The following is a 19,195-nucleotide window of genomic DNA, read 5'->3' on the forward strand; positions in this document are numbered from 1 at the left end:
AGAGGGAGCCGCAGAGTGGGGGGCAAAGCGAGGCGTGGCAGGAGAGCTGTGTGGGCCAAACGAGTTGATACCAGTTCCAGTTGCAGCTCTGCCCTAACATGTTGTGTGACCCTGGGCAAGCCCCTCTCTGTGCCCTCATCTGTAATGTGGGTGTAGTGACAGAGATTTGTTGCGAGGAGTCAGTGCATTCATTGTGAAACACCTGCCCAGGTGAGCTCAGAGTCCAGATCGAGTGGGGAGGATGGTGTGCATGGCGGGGTATGGGGGCAGGACAGTCAAGCAAAGACCTTGGCAGGGAAGTGAGGTCAGAGTCCACATGGGGTGAGGGAGCACCGACACAGAGCAAGCCTTGTTAAGGGGTAGAACCCAGGCTGTGGTCAGTGGCATCCCCCAGGCATCCCTTATACAGGTGGGCTAAGGGCAGAGTTTTATAGCATGCACCCCTGCTGAGCAGGGTGGCAGACTCTGGGCCAGCCTACGTATGAACACTCGGGCGCATCTCCTGCCTCCACGTAGGGTGAGTCTTCAATCAGGAGGACAGCTCAGGCAAGGTCCAGACACCAGGTGGCAGAGTGGCTAGGGCAGGGCACTGGCATCTGAACTGGCACCCAGTGGCCCATTACTCATCCTCGCACTGCCTCATTTACAGCCTCCATGTCCTTACCTGCAAAATGGAAGGCAGATGCCACCTGGGGGGTTGCGTTCACTACATGGTGCAGGCACTCATGTGCAGCGTTTACAGAGTAGGCAGCATCGTCATTATCATTTTCATCTGTAATTTTCCAAGCAGCACAAAATAAGAGAAGGGAGCACGCCCTCCCACGGAGCATGCAGTGGCCTCTTACATCAGGCAGGACGCAGCCTGGCAGAGTGGGAACTGGATGGTCTCAGGCAGACTTGGCAGTGGGAAAATGCCAAGCCCATGCAGGGAGGAGAATCAGAGTCCAGGTGCAGCGGCGAGGCCTGTGTGCAGCACAGGGCAGTGGGGATGGAGGCCAAGGGCGTGATGCTAGAACCAAAGGGTTGTTGGGAAGATCATCTGTTCTCCAGGACCACCTATCCCCAAAGCACAACAGTTTTCAATAGTTTTCCCTTTTTACCCAATAATGCACATTCGCTAAAGAAAATTTAGAAGATCCAGACCAGTGAAAAGAAGAAAATATAAATGACCATAATCTCAATTGCCCCAAATTAGCCATTATTTACATTCTGGTACATATCTTTCCAGTCTTTTGTTTATGCATAGATAAATTATTTATTTCATTAAAATGTTCTTGTGGACATTATATTTATGTGGGAGGCATCACTCCAAGAGTTTCAACAGCTGCAAATAGTTTCTTGACCCCACTCTGGCTGTGTCCCTTCTGGGGCTTGTGTAGGTGAGGCTGGGTTCCAATCCCCTCCCCATCTCAGGATCTATGGGGTAAATGTTCTCTGCAGCAAACGGTCCTGGACTTCGGTTTTTAGACCCAAGCCTTCATAGGTTGGAGAGAGACCACCAGTGTCCTTTGAAGCCACAGACCTCAGGCCTACTGGGATGGGAGGCATCCCCCCACCCCCACCCCTGCCCTTGGCCTCACTTGCCCCACCTCCCAGAAGCCAGGTGCCAACAAGGGACCACATTGGTGCCACCGTCTGTCCGTTTAGGAGTTCAGTCAGTGGCTCAGCATCAAACACCTTGACCTGAGCACTCACCAGCCTGTCACTTCCTGCACACCAGTCCATCACTTCCTGCACACCAGCCCAGAAACCCTGAATGACGAATAACTCTCTCTGTTGAGGACATAACTAACCACGACTTGACTTCCGGTTCTCAAGTCTCTCTCTCCAACGGGCATCGTCTTCCTTGAGCTCTAGCTCCCCAGCCCTGACTCACTGGTGTCAACTATTACTAATGCTAGCTTTCCCCTTGGGTGTCACTTCCTTTCCTTTCTCATGCACACACCCTCATAACGCTTGTTGTTGACTTCCAGATTTCCGAGAGCAGCATCGCCTATGAGAAAAACAAAGCAAAGGAGGCCATAGAGAAGGAAAAGAAAAAGGTCCAAGATCTGGAGAACCGTATAACCAAGCTGAAGGAGGTATGCCTCTCTAAGAGGAAAGAGGAGCCGGTGTGACTGAGTGCTGGGCTCCGGGGGCAGGCAGTCTGGTTCAAATCCCACCCCTGCCGCCATCTGGCTGTGGGACATTAGACAACAGTTAGCACCTCTGTGCCTTGCTTTGCCCACTTATAATATACAGATGATCCAATAGATCACCCTCGTGGAGCTGGGAGACTTGATGTCTAACACACACAGAGACAAGTGTGTCCAACACACACCTGACACACTCAGTGAATGCTGTGTGTATTGGCTGCTTTTATTATTATTACGAAGTGGAGGGGCAGTCTGAACCCAGGACCGTCTGCCGCTGGGACCCCCTCATCCTCACCGCTCCTCTGTCTGTCCTTAAGCTCGCTGTGGGTTCAGCTGCCTGAGGTCAATGTCTGACCGCCTTGGTGCTGTTTCTCCACCAGAACCTGTCACCTTCGCTATCAGCACCTTCATCATCAAACCACGTTTATGATTCTCACTTCTCACTGGGAGTAGGAGACACGGCTGAAGTTTGTTATCCAGGACCTTGTCTCAGGCATCTCCAAGCTGGAGGACTGAATTCCACCCTCCTGGGTCCCAGCAGTACAAAGGGCGCACACATACACACACACACAGATACAGGTCAATGTCTCAAAAGTCACAGCAAGTGATAAACAGACAACCTGACCATAATGAGTTAGATTCAAATACAGGCAAATACAATTTCAAAGGATTGTCAAGACCAGATGGGACCAAACAAGTCTTTAAGTCTATTCATATCAGTCTTGGATCATTTTCTTTGAAGAACGTTTCCCTAACATTATATATGCATAGAATCACTGTGGGGGGTGGTGGTAATTTTAAATGCCCAATCCCTGGACTTTAGCCCCAGAGATTCTGATTCACTCTCTATAGAGTGGACTCAGGAATCTGTACTTTTAACAGCAGTCCAAGGGGTGCTGGTGCTCTCGGAATGACGCTGCTCAAGGTGCCAGTAAACCGTGTCTGGATTACCTATCCGTAAGGGCTTCCCAGGCAGCATAGTGGTAAAGAATCTGCCTGCAATTCAAGAGACAAAGGTCCAATCCCTGGGTTGGGAAGAGCCCCTGGAAGAGGGCACAGCAATCCATTCCAGTATTCTTGCCTGGAAAATCCCATGGACAGAGGAGACTGGCAGGGCTACAGTCCATGGGGTCTCAAAGAGTTGGACACAACTGAGCATGCGTGTGCACGCATGCACACCCTAGCACCACTTTAAGAGGGGCCTTGACCAACTGGAGCGTGTCCAGAGGATGAGCTGGGTGAAATGATGTGAGAGTTGTCAGCTCTGGGCTGATGCACATGTGCAGGACTCCTTGTGGGCAGGTGGACGCTGCCCAAGAGGGAGCCCAGGAGGGGCCATCTCTCCATGCAGCCTTGTTTCCCCAATGATTCACATGCCTCCTCCATAAAATACTTCAGTTAGGGGTAGCAGAAAAGGAGGAATTAGAATTTTAAAGTAGATTATTTGGGGCAGAAAATGGATTAGGGATGAGATTAATGCAAACAAACAAAAAAAAGTGTGTATCACAAAATCAATGAATGGGTCACAGTTTTTATTAGCACAGTGAAAGCAAACACCCAGTGGCTGTGAAGTTCACTAGACAAAATGGACCAAGTGCTCCTGGAAATGAGACCATTCTGGGTACTCAACCCAGAGAACATCTGTCCTCAGGATCATGACAGAGGAGACTCTGTATTGCAACCAACAGTGTCGTCAACAACAGCCTTAGAGAAAACAGCTGTGACACCGGAGGGAAGATCTGTGACAACCCTGCAGGCAGGCTGATGGCATCACATCAGGTGCTGAGAAGTGGCACTCGACCCCAGGGACTCCCCACTCACCAGGATAGACCAAGGAAGTTCAAGGTCAAAGACCCAGTCAGACATAGGGAGGATTATTTGCTTGCACACACAGGAGAGCATTTGAAAAACTGATTTCATCTCTACAGGTGAAAACAGGATTTATATGAGAGAAAGAGGAGAGAGGGGAGAAAAATAAATTCAGACCTGCTGGAACCCTGGACTTGAGTAAGCTGCTGAGTAGCTAACAAGGAGCAAAGATGCCAGGCAGCGTGTTCTGCCCTGAGGCAACCTCATGGCCCATCAGATAAACCATCTCAGTTCTCTGTGGATTCCTCGGGACTGCTGGAGTGCTTCTGCTGTGTGCTGTGCCTGCCGCTGACCCCCAGGGAGCGCCTCCTCAGGCCAGGTCCGCACACTGTCTGCACTGGGACTTCTCAACAGTAATGACCACATCACGACCCCAAATAAGAGCAGACAGAGTTCAGTGGTGGTACGGAGAGAATGAAGCTTCTCCCAGGCGAGGCTCACAGGCATCACATGATGAGCACCATGCTCAGTTTTGTTTCAAAAAAAAAAAAAACAGTTTCATTTCCCAGTTATAAAAGGAGCACCTGGGATCTCCCTGGCGGTCCAGTGGTTAAGACGCCACGCTTCCAATGCAGGGTGTGTGGGTTCAATCCCTGGTGGACGAACTAAGATCCCACATATCATGTGGCACAGCCAAAAAATTAAGAATAAATTTAAAAAATAAAAGAAATTTTTAGAAGTATGGAAAAATCATTCATGAGTCCACCGAGCAGAGTTACCAGTAATAGAAATTATTTTATTTTTTCTTTTGGCCGTGCTACGCAGTGTGTGGGATGATAGTTCCCTGACCAGGAATTGATCCCACGCTCCCTGTATTGAAAGCACAGATTCCTAACTGCTGGACCAAAGAAGTCCACTAATGACATTTTGATGTTATTCCTTCCAGACCAGCTTTATGATGATCACTATGACAGATATGGACAAATACCGATTTGTTACAAAGTCATTTACGCTGTTACACTGTGCATGCTGCATTTTGACTTAATATATTACAAGTATGTCCGCAGATCGTGGAACTTTCTTCTACAACACGCCAGTAAAGGATGACCTGGGTTTGCACTGTGTTGGGTGAACCTTGATTCATTTACCCTTGGGCACGGGTGTCTCTCTCTTTTCAGTGGAGTGAAAAATGCTTGGCTGAGCAGCTCTGTGTCAGGGGCTTTGTGCACGTGTGGGGTTATGTCCTTAGGATACATCTCCAAAAGTGGAATCAGTGGGTCACAGGATATGAACATTTTTAGGCTCGTGAAACAGGTTCCCAAGTGACGCTCTCAGAAAGGTCATACCGGTTTTCACTGCCACCAACAGCGTTGGGAATGCCTAGCACTGCACCTCGAGAATATGTTTTGTGCTGTGCTGTGCTGTGCTTAGTCATTCAGTCGTTTCTGACTCTTTTCTACCCTATGGACTGTAACCTGCCAGGCTCCTCTGTCCACGGAGATTCTCCAGGCAAGAATACTGGAGTAGGTTGCTATGTCCTCCTCCAGGGGATCTGTCCAACTAAGGGATCGAACCCAGGTCTCCTGCATTGCAGGCCAATTCTTTACCATCTAAGCCACTAGGGAAGCCTGAATACGTTTCAGGTAGGATTAAATAATGTTCATGAATAGGTTACATACAGTATGATCCCGACTATGTGACATTCTGGAAAAGGCGAAACTAGGGCAATAATAAAAAGATCAGGGATTGGTAAGGGGTGGGAGGATGATGAGTAGATGGAGCGCATAGGGTTTTTAGGACAGGGAAACTATTCTGTGTGATTCCATAATGGTGGATACATGTTATCATACATTTGTCCAAATCCATAGAGTGTACACCACCGAGTTGAACCCTTATGTAAACTATGAGCTTTAGGTGCTAATGATGTGTTAATGTAGGTTCATCAGTTATCACAAATGAGATGATCTGATGAGGGATGTTGATGGTAGGAGAGGCTGTGCCTGTGGCTGGGGTGGGAGTTAAAGGAAAACTTTCTGAATTTTCTGCTCAGTTTTACTGTGAACCTAAAACCGCTCTAAAAAGTGAAGTCAAATAAATAGATGAAGTCCATCCAGCCCCAGCACAGTGCCTGTCACAAAGCCCACTTTCTGCACTATTTGGGGAGGGACTCAAGAAAGAGAGTAGAATTTTGACAAAGATGGAAAGAATGGGTCTGAGGAGAAGGTAGAAGCTGTTGGGGACACGGCGACTGGAGTCTAACCTTCCCTGGGTCCCCAGGGGAGGTCATCCCAGGGCCTAAGTCACGGAGTAAGTTGGAGGAATGTCCTGAACACAGGTCCTGTGACTCGGGGGTGAAGAACTCGGCACATTTATCCTGGAAGACAGATTTAGGGAGAGACATGACAGCCTTCTCAAATATTTCAAGGGCTGTCTCGTAAGAGAGAAATAAAACTTGTTCAATGAGCTCCAGGTGACAGAACTGAGCTCAGGGGCCAGAAATCTCAAGGAGATAGATCTCAGCTGAATTTGAGTTCTGCAATAATTGGAACTTTCCAGAGAAAGCATGGACTTTGGACTTTAAAAGGATCAACATAACAGAACAGAGGTCCCCTCCTTTCTGAAAACAGGGGAATTGGGAGGCTGGGGTAAATATTTACACCTGAATTTCTGTTCATTTGATGTTTGCTGTTTGTCTAGGAAATGGATTTAAAAATGCAAAAAGAAGACATTCTAAATAATAAATTAAATGATGCACTGGCCATGCTAGAAAAGGCTCAGAAAACAAAGATGGCTGAAAGTCTGAAAGCAGAGAACCTCACCATGAAATTAAATGAAACATTAGCTGAACTGGAAACTGCCAAGACAAAAATGGTAAGTCAGTGCCTTCCGGGGACGGAAGAATTTTCCCTTCGACGCAAGATCACAATGCCATGTGTGGTTTAGACCGGGGGTTCTCAGCCTCCGTACTGTTGATGTTCTGGGTGGGTGACTCTCATGGTGGGTGGGGGGCTGTCCTGTGCATTTTAGGATGTGCAGCAGCACCCACTGAGCTCCACCCAGAAGATGCCAGTGGCAGTCTACCCCAGGTGTGACAACCAGAAATGTCTTCTGACTTTGCCACATCACCCTCGGTGGGGGGGGGGGGGGGGGGGGGGGGGCAGGGAGGGGGAGGGGAATCACCCCCTGTTGAGAAGCATTAATTTACTATGAAAGGTAGACAGAAGCTATGACACCCTCTCTCCAGGGCCTTCTAAGATGATGTAATTCAGGCTACTCCCAGGATCATACTGAGCAGCCCTGGAGTTTAGGGGCCAGTGATGATTCCATAGAATTTAAGATAGCCTTTTTCAATTTTAGCTTGACCTTCAAGGCCCTTCACCATCAGGGCTCGATATTGCAATGACCTGTCATTCATACATTTAACCAGCAGGTCCGTGGACAAGGACATAATAAGGACTGACTTGGCAGAGGGAAGTAGAGAGGGACTGGGCTTGGAGACAGCAGCTCAGGGGTGTGGCATGTGGTGGCCATTCCCAAGGTCCTGAATCACAGGACCTGGACACTCGGGGTAGCAGAGGAGTGGGGAAAAGGAGTTGCTATGGAGGGAGTTACCAGAGAAATGGCAGGACTTGCTAACTGATTGACAGTTAGCTCCTAAGGAGAGGGAGTCCCCAGGAGAGTCCCGAGGAGAAGGAGGAGCCAAGGAGGCAGGCGAGCTTCTAGCCAGGGCACCATGGAGGGGGGCGGTGATGGCACATGGGGTTGCTGGAAAGATAGAGGTTGGACTGGGGGATGGGGGCAGGTTTCTTGTGGGAGAGGGACTGTCTCCTGGAGAAGATAAAGCATTCAGACTGAACCGATGGTAGGGGTATCAAAGTTCAAAAGTTGCCCAAACTTTTAGTGACACATTAGATTTGGGGCAGGAAGTGAGACATGAAGACTAAAGTTGGAAGAGAGCCTCGGGGAGTGATGGTTGAAGGAGGGGACGTGTGTGAGCATCTGGGGCAGAAAATGTCTGCATCCGGAGGAGAAGAGAGGCCCTTCGTGTTAACAAGGAATGGAGAGCAAGAGGATGACATCATCCCGAGAGCGGGAGAATGACATCATCCAGGTGGCAGGATACCTCATTCTGAGAGCAGAGGAAGGGGTGGGGGGAGCGGGAGGGGAGCAAGGATGAGGCACTGAGACTCAGGTGTACGGGAGCAGCTGCAAGAGGGGAGGGTAGTCATGGGAAGGGGTGTGACTCACCATCAGGAGGCCACTGGTAACTTTTGTTTTCAAGAAATACAAATTTATTCACTTTTTTCTTATAAAGTTGTTCACTCATTAACTCAGCCAGTACTTATTGAGCATCTGGGTCTAGATGCTGTGGCAGGGATCTGGGCTCTGATGCTGTGGGCATATTGGTAAATAAGAAAAGGTAAGTTTCTGCCCTCGTGGAGTTTCCATTCTAGTGGGAGCGAGAAATAAAGACATGAGATGGTTCACATGGTAATAAGTGCCTCGGGGAAAATAAAACAGGATGATGTCTTCTTTAGATACGCAGTCCAGGAGGACTTCTCAGAGGAGGTGACATTGGAGCTGCAGCCCAGCACACATGGAATCAGCCTTGTGAGGAGCTGGGGGAGGAGTGTATGGGCAGAGGGAACAGCACGTGCAAAGGTCCTGGGGCAGGCAGAGCTCAGTGCCAGTGGGTGCAGAGGGGCCGTGTTGTTCCTGTTCTCGTCGTCTTACCCAGCTCCCAAGGTCACATGAACCATGTGTGTTTCCCCAGATCATGATGGAGGAGCGGATGCAGCTGCAACAGCACAGAGTAATGGCCCTCCAAGAGGAGCAGGAATCACAGAAGCACGAATTTGAAAAACAAATCATGGAATACAAGGAACAAATCAAGCAGCACTCCCAGACGATCGTGAGCCTCGAGGAAAGACTCCAGAAAGTGACCGAACACCACAGAAAGATAGAAGGAGAGATCGCCACACTGAAGGACAATGACCCAGGTCAGTCCACAGAGACGCCGGGGGAACCTTAGCGTTCAGGGTGGGTTCTGATGACCCTGTGGGTCCCTCCAGGCTGGTGGACAAGAAGAAGTCTGCGTCTCATTTAAAGAGCCCCTCTATTGTCTGGAGGCCCCTGTCCTTGTCGCACTGCAAAGTTAGGTGCCCTCCAGGCCCAGGTTCAGCAGAAGTAACACGATGAACAGAGACAGGCTTTGTGCCGAGCCAGTCAGCCAGGGAGCAGCACAGGCTGCTGGGGCTATGAGCGGTGTCAGAACACACGATGGGAATCATCCTTTCCCCATGGAAGCATCCCGGGCAGGGGCCTTTCAAAGGCGTCTCTCTGCCATCAGCAATTTGAGGCTCTGTCTAATGCTTTTTCACAACCAGCTGGGGTTTATCTCTTTTTAAAAAAAAAAAAAAAAAAGCCTGAAGAAAGAACTCAGAGTTGTGAGCACTTATTTGCCCTGAATGACCAAGGGTGACAGATAAAACTAAAGACAGTGAGCTCTTGGAGAAGAGTTCTGGAAGTAGGGGCCTCGGCCTAGGGTTTCTCATCCTGAGCGTTAATATTGCCATTTGGGCTAAATCAGCTTCCCTGGTGGCTCAGCAGTAAGGAATCTGCCTGTCAATACAGGAGATGTGGGTTCAGTGCCTGAATCGGGAAGATCCCCTGCAGAAGGACCTGGCAACCCAGTCCAGTATTCTTGCCTGGGAAATCCCATGGACAGAGGAGCCTGGAGGGCTACAGTCCACGGGGTCGCAAAGAGCGGGACACAACTGAGTAACTGAGCAGGCACGTGGAATGCAGTGCTCTTTGTTGGGACTTCCCTATGCACTTAGGGTGTTGAGCAGTGTCCCTGGCCTCTACCCACTGCATGCCCGCCCCCCACTCCAGTGTGACAGCCAAAAATGTCTCCAGACATGGCTAAATGTCCCCTTAGGGGTAAACTCACTCCTGGTTGAGAACCGTGGTCCTAGTCTCAAGCCAGCTGGACAGGCTGTCAGGACTCACCTCATGGATACATTCATTCAGCACGCTTAGCTGAGCAGCTCTTGGGTCCTGAGCTCATTCTAGACACTGGGAGTTCAGCTGTGGACCACCAGGCGGCATCCCTACAGTTTGCCAGGTCACTGCCCTGACAGGGAACGCGGCATGAACAGGGCACCACGGCAAGAGCAGGCTGGGACTCGGTTCCCAGCCCAGGTCCAGCTCAGAGGGAGGGTGTTCCAGCTGGGACACTTCTTTTGTCACCCCAGGCTTAGATCCGTGCCTGCCGTCAAGCAGATGTTCCATAAGCATCTGTTGAACAAATAAACGAGCAAGTGAACTGAGGATGGGGGCAGAGGCGGAAACTGGAAGGCAGTGGGCTGAGGAGTAACTGGGGGGTGAGCACAGGACGAGACTCTTATCTGAGTGGAGAGCAGGAAATGGGGCAGGAGGTGTGACCCAGGGAGGGGTTAAGGCTCTGCCTCTCACCCCTTAACAGACTGGTTGCCAGCAGGTCCCAGCAATGCTGTGCTCACTTCCGCAGCAGTCAGTGGTATCAGTGGGTGTTCATCGCTTCAGTTGTGTCCGACTGTTTATGACTCTATGGCTTGTAGCCCACCAGGCTCCTCTGTCCATGGGATTTCCCAGGCAAGCATACTGGAGTGGGTTGCCATTTCCTCCTCCAGGGGATCTTCCCGACCCAGGGATCAAACCCATGTCTCCTGCATTGGCAGGCAGATTCTTTACCACTGAGCTACCTGGGAAGCACCACCACCTCAGAGAGCAGCTAGAAAGATGTCACAAGCTCATGCATGGGGGAAGGGCAGCCTGTGACACAGAACACATGGTGTTTCTCATTAGGTGGAGAGGGCTGGGGGTGGAGGGAAGGATTGTCAGTTGAGGTTTGCTCTGTTGATAAGCAAAGGGGAAGGAAAATATCTCTTGCCTGAGGACTGTGATGACGCTTACGTGTCCCTCTGATTCAGCCCAGGAGGGGGACGCACAGCCTGCAGCAGCACCTCTAGGGGAGAGCAGCTCCAAAGATGCAATGTGCGACCACCTGATGTGAGTACTGGATGGGACTCCTGCTTCTGGTCACATTGTCAGAATCTGACAAGAGTTGAGTCTGTGCAGTCCTTGCTGCTGGTTGAGTTTCTCAGTCCCTTTAGTAAGTCACACTGGTGTCATAGAAAGATCTGGGTAGATCTAAGTTCAAATCCTAAACTCAACACTCTCCAGGTATGTAGCCCCGGGCAGGTCATGTCCCCTCCTGTGCCTCAGCACCCCCAGCTTGTGAGATAAGGAGGCACATGAATGCCAGCTAATGCTACTGCTTAGCTGTTTTCCCCAAAGACCTGCCTGAGGCAAGCCCATTTTGGGGTTTCAAAACAGGGGAAACTGCTTGGTAGAGTGGGGGCCCAGAGAGGGTTAAAAGTTAAGAGATTAGACTAAATGACCTTGAAGACCCCTCCCAACTCAAAGGTCCATATCTGGAGCCTCAAAGAAGTGAAGTAATATCACTCAGTTGTGTCTGACTCTGTGTGACCCCATGGACTGTAGCCCACCAGTCTCCTCCGTCCATGGAATTCTCTAAGCAAGAATACTGGAGTGGGTAGCCATTCCCTTCTCCATGAGATCTTCCCAACCCTCAAAGAGCTGACAATTTCCAGAGAAACAAAACCCATGGATGGGAAAGATCCTGAAAGACACCGCCAAGCATCATACAAAGCAGAAGGTGGTAACATGATGCAGAGAAAGGATTCAGAAAGTTTCTCAAAGAAGGCAAGCCACCAGCCTGAACCCTGCCCCAAATACCAATTACCAAAGTCTCATGTCTCACAGGTTTTACCCCAAGAAGGCAATGATAGGCAGACTCTCAATCTTCACGTTCTGAAAAGTGTGTCTCCTCCTGTAAAGTTCATGTCTCCTCCTAAACTCTGTAAAGAAAACAGTCGCCATGACCTGGAAAAGAATCAGCATCAAGTTGTTCTCTGGTTCACTTCCTTAATGATGGACACACTTGACATAGAGTCTCATCCTCAAGTTGGAAGAGTCATGGCCAAGGAGATTAGATAGACAGACAGACATGTATGTGTATGTGAGTGATCCATTCCAGTGATCACCAATCTTTTTTATTTCAATTTTCACATGCAGCCTGCAAGTATTTTGCTTTATTCCATAATAAACACAGACACTACCTTCAAAGGTCTATATAAGAGGAGGCTGTAGTTCAAAAGACTGTGAATACAAATGAAGTGACACTAATACCTACCCAGAGACTCAATCATGTCCAACTCTTTGTGACCCCGTGGACTATAGTCCATGGAGTTCTCCAGGCCAGAATACCGGAGTGGGTAGCCATTCCCTTCTCCAGGGGATTTTCCCAACCCAGGGGTCAAACCCAGGTCTCCCACATTGCAGGTGGATTCTTTACCAGCTGAGCCACAAGGGAAGCCCAAGAATACTGGAGTGCATAGCCTATCCATTCTCCAGCAGATCTTCCCAACCCAGGAATCGAACCAGGGTCTCCTGCATTGCAGGCAGATCCAACCAGTCCATCCTAAAGGAAATCAGTCCTGAATATTCATTGGAAGGACTGATGCTGAAGCTGAAGCTCCAATACTTTGGCCACCAGATGTGAAGAACTGACTCATTAGAAAAGACCTTGTGCTGGGAAAGATTGAAGGCAGGAGAAGAAAGGGGATGACAGAGGATGAGACGGTTGGATGGCATCACCAATTCGATGGACATGAGTTTGTGTAAACTCCGGGAGTTGGTGATGGACAGGGAAGCCTAGCATGCTGCAGTCCATGGGGTTGCAAAGAATCAGACGTGACTGAGCAACTGAACTGAACTGAACTGAGAGACTCAATCTCTAAACCCCCTTTGCAGTGTTTCCTCCTGCCCCAACACACACATGCACATACACACACATGCACATACACACACATGCACGCACACACACACACCACACACACACAATATGCTTCTCTGAGGGCTGGGGTGTCTCATACATGCTCATAAGGCCCTCAAGGTCCCTCTCCCACCATCACCCTGGGCCCCTCCCATGAAACATCACCTCCCAGTCAGCCACCCTGATCATTTTGATCCCAAAGACACACCCTCTGGGGTGTGGGACCAAGGACCTGCCCTCATCCACCTCTCTGTGTCCCCCGCTTAGTTCTCTGGGCCCCTGGAGCCCCTACATCCCCAAAGGGTCACTTGAACACCACCCACTCATGTGGTCCCTCTTCTCTCCATCAGGAATTAAAAGAAGCTGGTGAGAGCACAGAAGCCTTACTGTCCTCTTCTCTCTCTTTTTCCTCATCCTCGAAGAATCCCTGAACCCACACACACAAAAATAGTCTCCCCTCTTCTTTGCACCAAAGATCGAAAGTCCATGAGAGCATTGGTTCCTGCTGACAGATGGTTGAGCAGGAAAAGGTGTCCTTTTGATATTAGTTGTATTTCAGCCTCAGAGCAAACCCAGCCAGGATCCTTTGTTCTGTCTCCAAGTATTTCTTTATAACGAAGGTGCATCAAAACGGATTCTTGTTTTGAGAACTTTTCAAGACTGTACTTATCACCCTTGCTGGGGGTGGCATCATCCCCAAATTGGACCATCACTGATGGAGGATCACATTGCCTTTGTACTTTTCCCCTTCCAGGCACTGGAGCATCACCACAGAGATAGAGCTGAACTGACTTGGTCTGTTTTTTTGTGTGTGTGAATTTCAGAGAGGATTTATTGACTGCTCAGAAGGAGATCCTGTCTCAGCAGGAGATCATCATGAGGTTAAGGAAGAACCTGACTGAAGCTCATAACCGAATGTCAGACCTGAGAGGTTTGTACAGTTGCTTGTGTTTCTCGATTTCCCAACGCACTTTGAGAAGGAAAGAAATGGGTCTTCGGGGTTGGAAAGCTGCCTCAACCTGCTGCCCTGGGCCATCACAGCACTTGTAACTCAGGGTCAGCAAAAGCTGCGGGTACTGCACTGATTCCATTTGATATGGGATCACAGGGAGCATTCTCACATGGCTCCACATCTCGGAGTAGAAATGCAGCTTTCTTTTTCGGGGAGAATCTCTGTTGACCACAGAGGATTTGTCTGTAGGAGCAAAGGCTTGGAGGTCATCCGTGGGCCCCCTCGCTTGGCAGGCCAGCCAGCACAAGTCCTAGCGCCCACCTGCTTATGGACCTAGAGTGAGTGTACCCTAGTCTCTCCTGCCTCTGATGCAAAAACACTTGCCACACATCTGCCTGTTGGGGCTCCTCCTGTCCCTCACGTCGACATCAGGACCCACCTAGAGTAGGGGCAAGATAGCTCTGAGGTCTGTTCTCTTCCGGATGGGCACAAGTCTGGCTGAATATTCCTACTTGGCTCCTCTTCTCCCCAGACTTATTTCTGCCTCCCTTCTTCTTGCTTGTTAGAGCTGCCTCTTCTTTCCCATCCCTAGCTTCCATTTAGCCAAAGGGCAGGAGTCGGGAGGTATAATTAGGTTTAGGAGGGGGTGGAGGGAGGGTGAAGACTATTCCTTTTATCTGGTCCATCTCAAGCCCTGTGTATCCCAGACCTTCACTTGTGTTTACTCCCTGTGTCTGGACCAATTGATGTCCCCAGGACTTTTATAACAGGATTTTTCAAAGAGGGATTTCCCCCTTTCAAGATATGAGAACTTGCGGCAGAAAGGCTAGAATCGGGAGGCATTGGACCCAGTTCTGGATCTGCTATTTATTAGATGGGTGACTTTAGACAAGTCCCTTGACCTCTGTGAACCTCGGTTTCTGCACCTGTGATGTGGGGCTGTTACTAGGAACTGCCTTGTAGGGTTGCTATGAAGATCCAAGACAACGTAGGGATCTTAGTTTGGATTTTCCCAGAAGCAGACCCCGAGACCAGAATTCCGCTGCAGGTGGTTTATTTGAGAGATGAGCCAAGGGAAAACAGCAATGGAAGGGAAGTGAGACAGGGAAGGGAAGAAAGCAGATAAAGAATTGCCATGCTGTCTGTCATCAGGCACAGTGGGGGACAGAGCTTAATTCTGCCAGGGAGGGGGGGATGCTGGGGAGCAATGTGGTCACAGCCCTCTGAGTGCCACCTGGACGGGGAGGGGGCTGGGCTGTGTGCTCCAGCCTGTCTCCACTGGGCCTCGGTTGGAGGCTGTTGCCTCTGGCAGACACGTGAGTAGAGCTGTCTCCAGAGGGCTCAGAAGCCTCAGGCAAACAGATGCAGAAGCAGGCTGCTGAAGGTGCCCTAAAATGCCACAGGCACACAGGCCCTGACAGCTGGAGCCAGGCGGGCGCCACACAGGCTGCCTCGGGGCGCCGGCACTCATCGAAAGGTGATGCTGGTGGGCGGTTTCGTTGGTTTTTTCCTTTTTTTTGGAAGTAGACCTCCTGGCCGTTACTGAAGCCCCCTAAGAATTCCTGGAGGGTGAACCGCCTCATGGTTCTTGGAGGCCTGGCAGATCTACTATGGCCCTCCAGGAAACCCAAGGCAGGAGACCCTACTGCCAACAGCTTGCATGTACCCCACAGGGGAACTGAACGAGAAGCAGAAGATAGAACTGGAGCGGAACGTGGCGCTGGTCCAGCAACAAAGCAGTGAGCTGAGCGTGCTCAAGGACAAGATGGTGCAGATGACCAGCCTGGTAGAGAAGAAGGACAAGGAGCTGGAGGTCCTCAAGCAGGCTCTCAGGTGGGTGGAAAGGCCTGCACAGCAGGTGTGGGGAGCCCAGGCATACCCAAGTACCCAGGGAGCCTGACATAGAGGAAGGGCTCAGTCAATGATGATTAAAGAGTTGAATGAATGAGTAGATGAATGAGTGAATGACATACATTTCATTGCTTCACAACCTCATCATTTAAAACTTTGCTCAGTTCTGAGCATCTCAGAGATTCCTGCCCAACATTTCAGATAAGTCTCAGTTTAAATGCGGCTTCCTCCAGGAAATCCTCCTTTACTCACCCTCACCAAACATAGCCAAGGGCTCCTGCTCTGCTCAGGGTCCCTCAGTCCCTGCATGTTACCTGATCTAACACTTCTCACACAGCCAGGCTGCTCCCACCTGTTGAATTGTCTGCCTTCCCCATGAGGACCCCCTGTAGACCTTGCCTGCTACTGACTCCCCACCGTTCACACAATGCCTGGCATGTAAAGGACCTTGATAAATGTTGACTGAACAAAAGTGTAAACTGGAGGTCAGCTTAAACTAAATATATTGTTGTTCTGCAGGTTTGTCTATGAAACATATGTGAGTTTGCATTTTCATCCATAGTTTATCCATATTTTGAGATAAGATTAATGTTTTCCCCAAGAAAGTTTGAATAAAACTGATGTCTCATGTATAACCCATAGCTTCATTTGCTTCATGGTTCATAGCCAAGGTGGATTCACACTGTGGTTAAAAGTACAGGCTCCAGGCCCAGGCTGCCTGGATTCAAAGCCAGGTGCCTTCACCTATAAGCTCCATGACCACAGGGAAATTGCCGTGTCTCTTTCCTGGTGTAAAATGGGGCAAGGAGAGTCCCTAGCTCATGGGACTGTTATGAGAAATAGAAGGGTTGACATATACCAGGTGTTAGAAATAGCAGACAGGCACTAAGTGAAGTTGCTCAGTCGTGTCCGACTCTTTGCGACCCCATGGACTGTAGCCCACCAGGCTCCTTGATCCATGGAATTCTCCAGGCAAGAATACTGGAATGGGTTGCCATTTCCTTCTCCAGGGGATCTTCCCGACCCAGGGATCGAACCCGGGTCTCCTGCATTGTAGGCAGACGCTTTACCATCTGAGCTACCAGGGAAGCCCAGACAGGCACTAAATGCCCCCATAAATGCCACAGCAGGTATCCTGCAGACGCAGTGCAGGAGGCAATAATGGAGAGGTGCCTGCCTCCCTGGTCACTAGCCAACAAGCTCAATTATCTGGAAACCCTCAGGCAGGAGCTTGAAGGCTCCAAGATTTCAGCTCCCTGTAAACATGGAGTCCCTTTCCCACTTCTGCTTGTGAGTACAAAGGTAATTTGTGGTTCCCAAACCTTGTGTGGCTAGTCACCCTCCTGCTCAGTGACTCATCTTCTCTGCCCCCAGGGCCTCCCAAGAGAAACAAAAACTTCAGCTGCACAAGGAGAAGGAACAGAAGCCCAGGAACACAACCAAGATGTGTGACATTTCCGTGCAGATAGAACCAGTCCACACTGATACTTTCTTGAGCAGCCAAGAGGTGAGCACTTGCCCCACCACTGGGGGCATCTAGAAAGATAAGCTAAGAAAGAGCCCAATGGAGGCTTTCTTTGCTTTTGAAAACATCTTCATTCTAAGTTCCAAAAGCATGCCTTGCTTATGTGAAATGTATAAAGTTATCATCAGCTGAGCACAGGTACCGTCAGCCCTCTTCCTCACAGAAACCACCACACGCTCATACAGTCAGCGGTTGAAGTTCAGGCTTGGAGCCCATCTGCCTGTGTTCCAATCCTGCTCCTCCACTCAGAAACCCTGCAACCTGGTACCAGTTCCCTCGTCTGGAAAGTGGGCATAATGCCAGCCACCCCATCATGGGATTCTTGAGAAACAAATTTAACTTACACACACAAACATGTACAAGCTTACATATACATATATTTATTTGACAGATTTTTTTTCAAAATATAGTCTCAAACCATATTTATTCTGCAACTTATTTCTTTTTTCCCACATAATACTATTTCATGGGCATATTTTCAAGTAAACGTACGTGAAGATCTTCCTCATGCTTTTGTTTGTCCCAAGTTGGAAATTGTATTTTTGAGGCAAACATACCAAATGATTTGGAAATTTTCATCCCCAAGGCCCAGCGTGTGGGCTGGGCGACAGTGGTGGGTACATGGGGCGGCACCCATCCTCTGCTGTCAGACGGGGATGCCCACCCCCCACCCTAAGGCAGCAGCTGCTGCCCGTCACAATTCTGACAGCTGTGAGCCCCTGGCCCTGTGCTGGGGGCTCGCAGGGCCATTTCCATTGAATTCTGTCACGTCCCTTTTATCCAGCCAGTAGCCTGTTGATGGACATTTGTTTCTGCTTCCTCACGTTGCTGTAGTTAATATCCTTGTGAAAATGAAAGCGTTAGTCACTCAGTCATGTCCAACTCTTCGCGACTCCATGAACTGTAGCCCACCAGGCTCCTCTGTTCATGGAATTCTCCAGGCAAGAATACTGGAGTGGGTTGCCATGCCCTCCTCCAGGGGATCTTCCAGACCCAGGGATCACACCCAGGTCTCCTGCATTGCAGGCAGATTCTTTACTGCCCAAGCCACCAGGGAAGCCCTAAGTATGTAGAACAGATTCCTAGGTGTGATTCTGAGATGTCCAGGGGACATCCTAAATTAGGCCTGAAAGGGCTCAAATGCCAGGCCATTTATGCTCCGTGGCTGACTTGATGATCTCTGCCCAGAGGCCTTCACACACCTGGAAGTCCCAGCCAGGCAGTGCACAGGGATCACATCATCGATGGAGAACTGTGCCTTCATCCCATGGTCCTATACGGTGGCTCCCACCTGTCCCTGTGGCGGGTGGTCGTGCTCCCAGTGATCCGTTGTTGGCTGACCATGGGCACGGCACTTCCTTGAGGCCCCGGGTTTCCTGGAGTCCAGGGATCTCCTTTCTCCCTTCGCTTTATGAAACTAGAGACCAGGGCGTTTCAGTAATGCACTTTGGACTTTCTCTTGGAAACAGGGCCAAATGTGTCGGCTTGCCTGCCTGCTTCCTCAAAGATGCCTTTCCCCTGCCAAACAGCAGGGAGCCAAGGCCGCACGCAGCATGAAGGAGACGGCTCAGTGGCCCCGACGGCTGGCCCTGGCTCCCGTCATCATCCAGAGACCTTTATAGCAGCAGCGTCTCCTCCTTACTAGGGCAGCCCAGCCATGGGGCTGCAGCCGGTTCTGCAGCTGTGAGCGCCCAGGGCCGGAAGCAGGTCTCGTTCCTGTTGAAATCCAAGCTTTTAGTGTAGGACCTGGCCTGTGTTAGTTCACACGTTCAGCAACTATTGGGCACCTGCTGTATGCCAGACCCTGTGCTGGGCGCAAAGCAGGATGCTCAGGGCTCCTGGCCACACAAGACTCCCTCTGACTCTCCTGTGTTTGCTGGGAAGGATTGTTGGCCAAAGGCCCTGTCTCAGTTTCTATGATGACACAGTATTAGAGGAGGGTGGGGGAGGGAGGCTGCAAGATGAAAGGAAAAAAGGCTTTTTTTCTTTCTCAAAACAGCCTTCCACACTCAGTCTACTTC

At 50.0% G+C, this 19,195-nt stretch overlaps 1 protein-coding gene across 2 annotated transcripts in view; it reads left to right on the forward strand.

The window, feature by feature from the left end:
- FHAD1 (forkhead associated phosphopeptide binding domain 1) overlaps positions 1–19,195 on the forward strand; it is a 165,286-nt gene that overhangs the window by 125,702 nt on the left and 20,389 nt on the right. For both annotated transcript variants that reach the window (XM_045165685.1, XM_045165684.1), the window contains exons 20-26: positions 1,974–2,081; positions 6,642–6,815; positions 8,719–8,944; positions 10,919–10,997; positions 13,671–13,777; positions 15,472–15,631; positions 17,024–17,156. In XM_045165685.1, coding sequence (XP_045021620.1) covers positions 1,974–2,081; positions 6,642–6,815; positions 8,719–8,944; positions 10,919–10,997; positions 13,671–13,777; positions 15,472–15,631; positions 17,024–17,156 — 987 coding nt within the window. The remainder of the gene's footprint in view (positions 1–1,973; positions 2,082–6,641; positions 6,816–8,718; positions 8,945–10,918; positions 10,998–13,670; positions 13,778–15,471; positions 15,632–17,023; positions 17,157–19,195) is intronic.

Source organism: Bubalus bubalis, chromosome 5 (assembly GCF_019923935.1).
Source record: "Bubalus bubalis isolate 160015118507 breed Murrah chromosome 5, NDDB_SH_1, whole genome shotgun sequence".
NCBI lineage: Eukaryota > Metazoa > Chordata > Mammalia > Artiodactyla > Bovidae > Bubalus > Bubalus bubalis.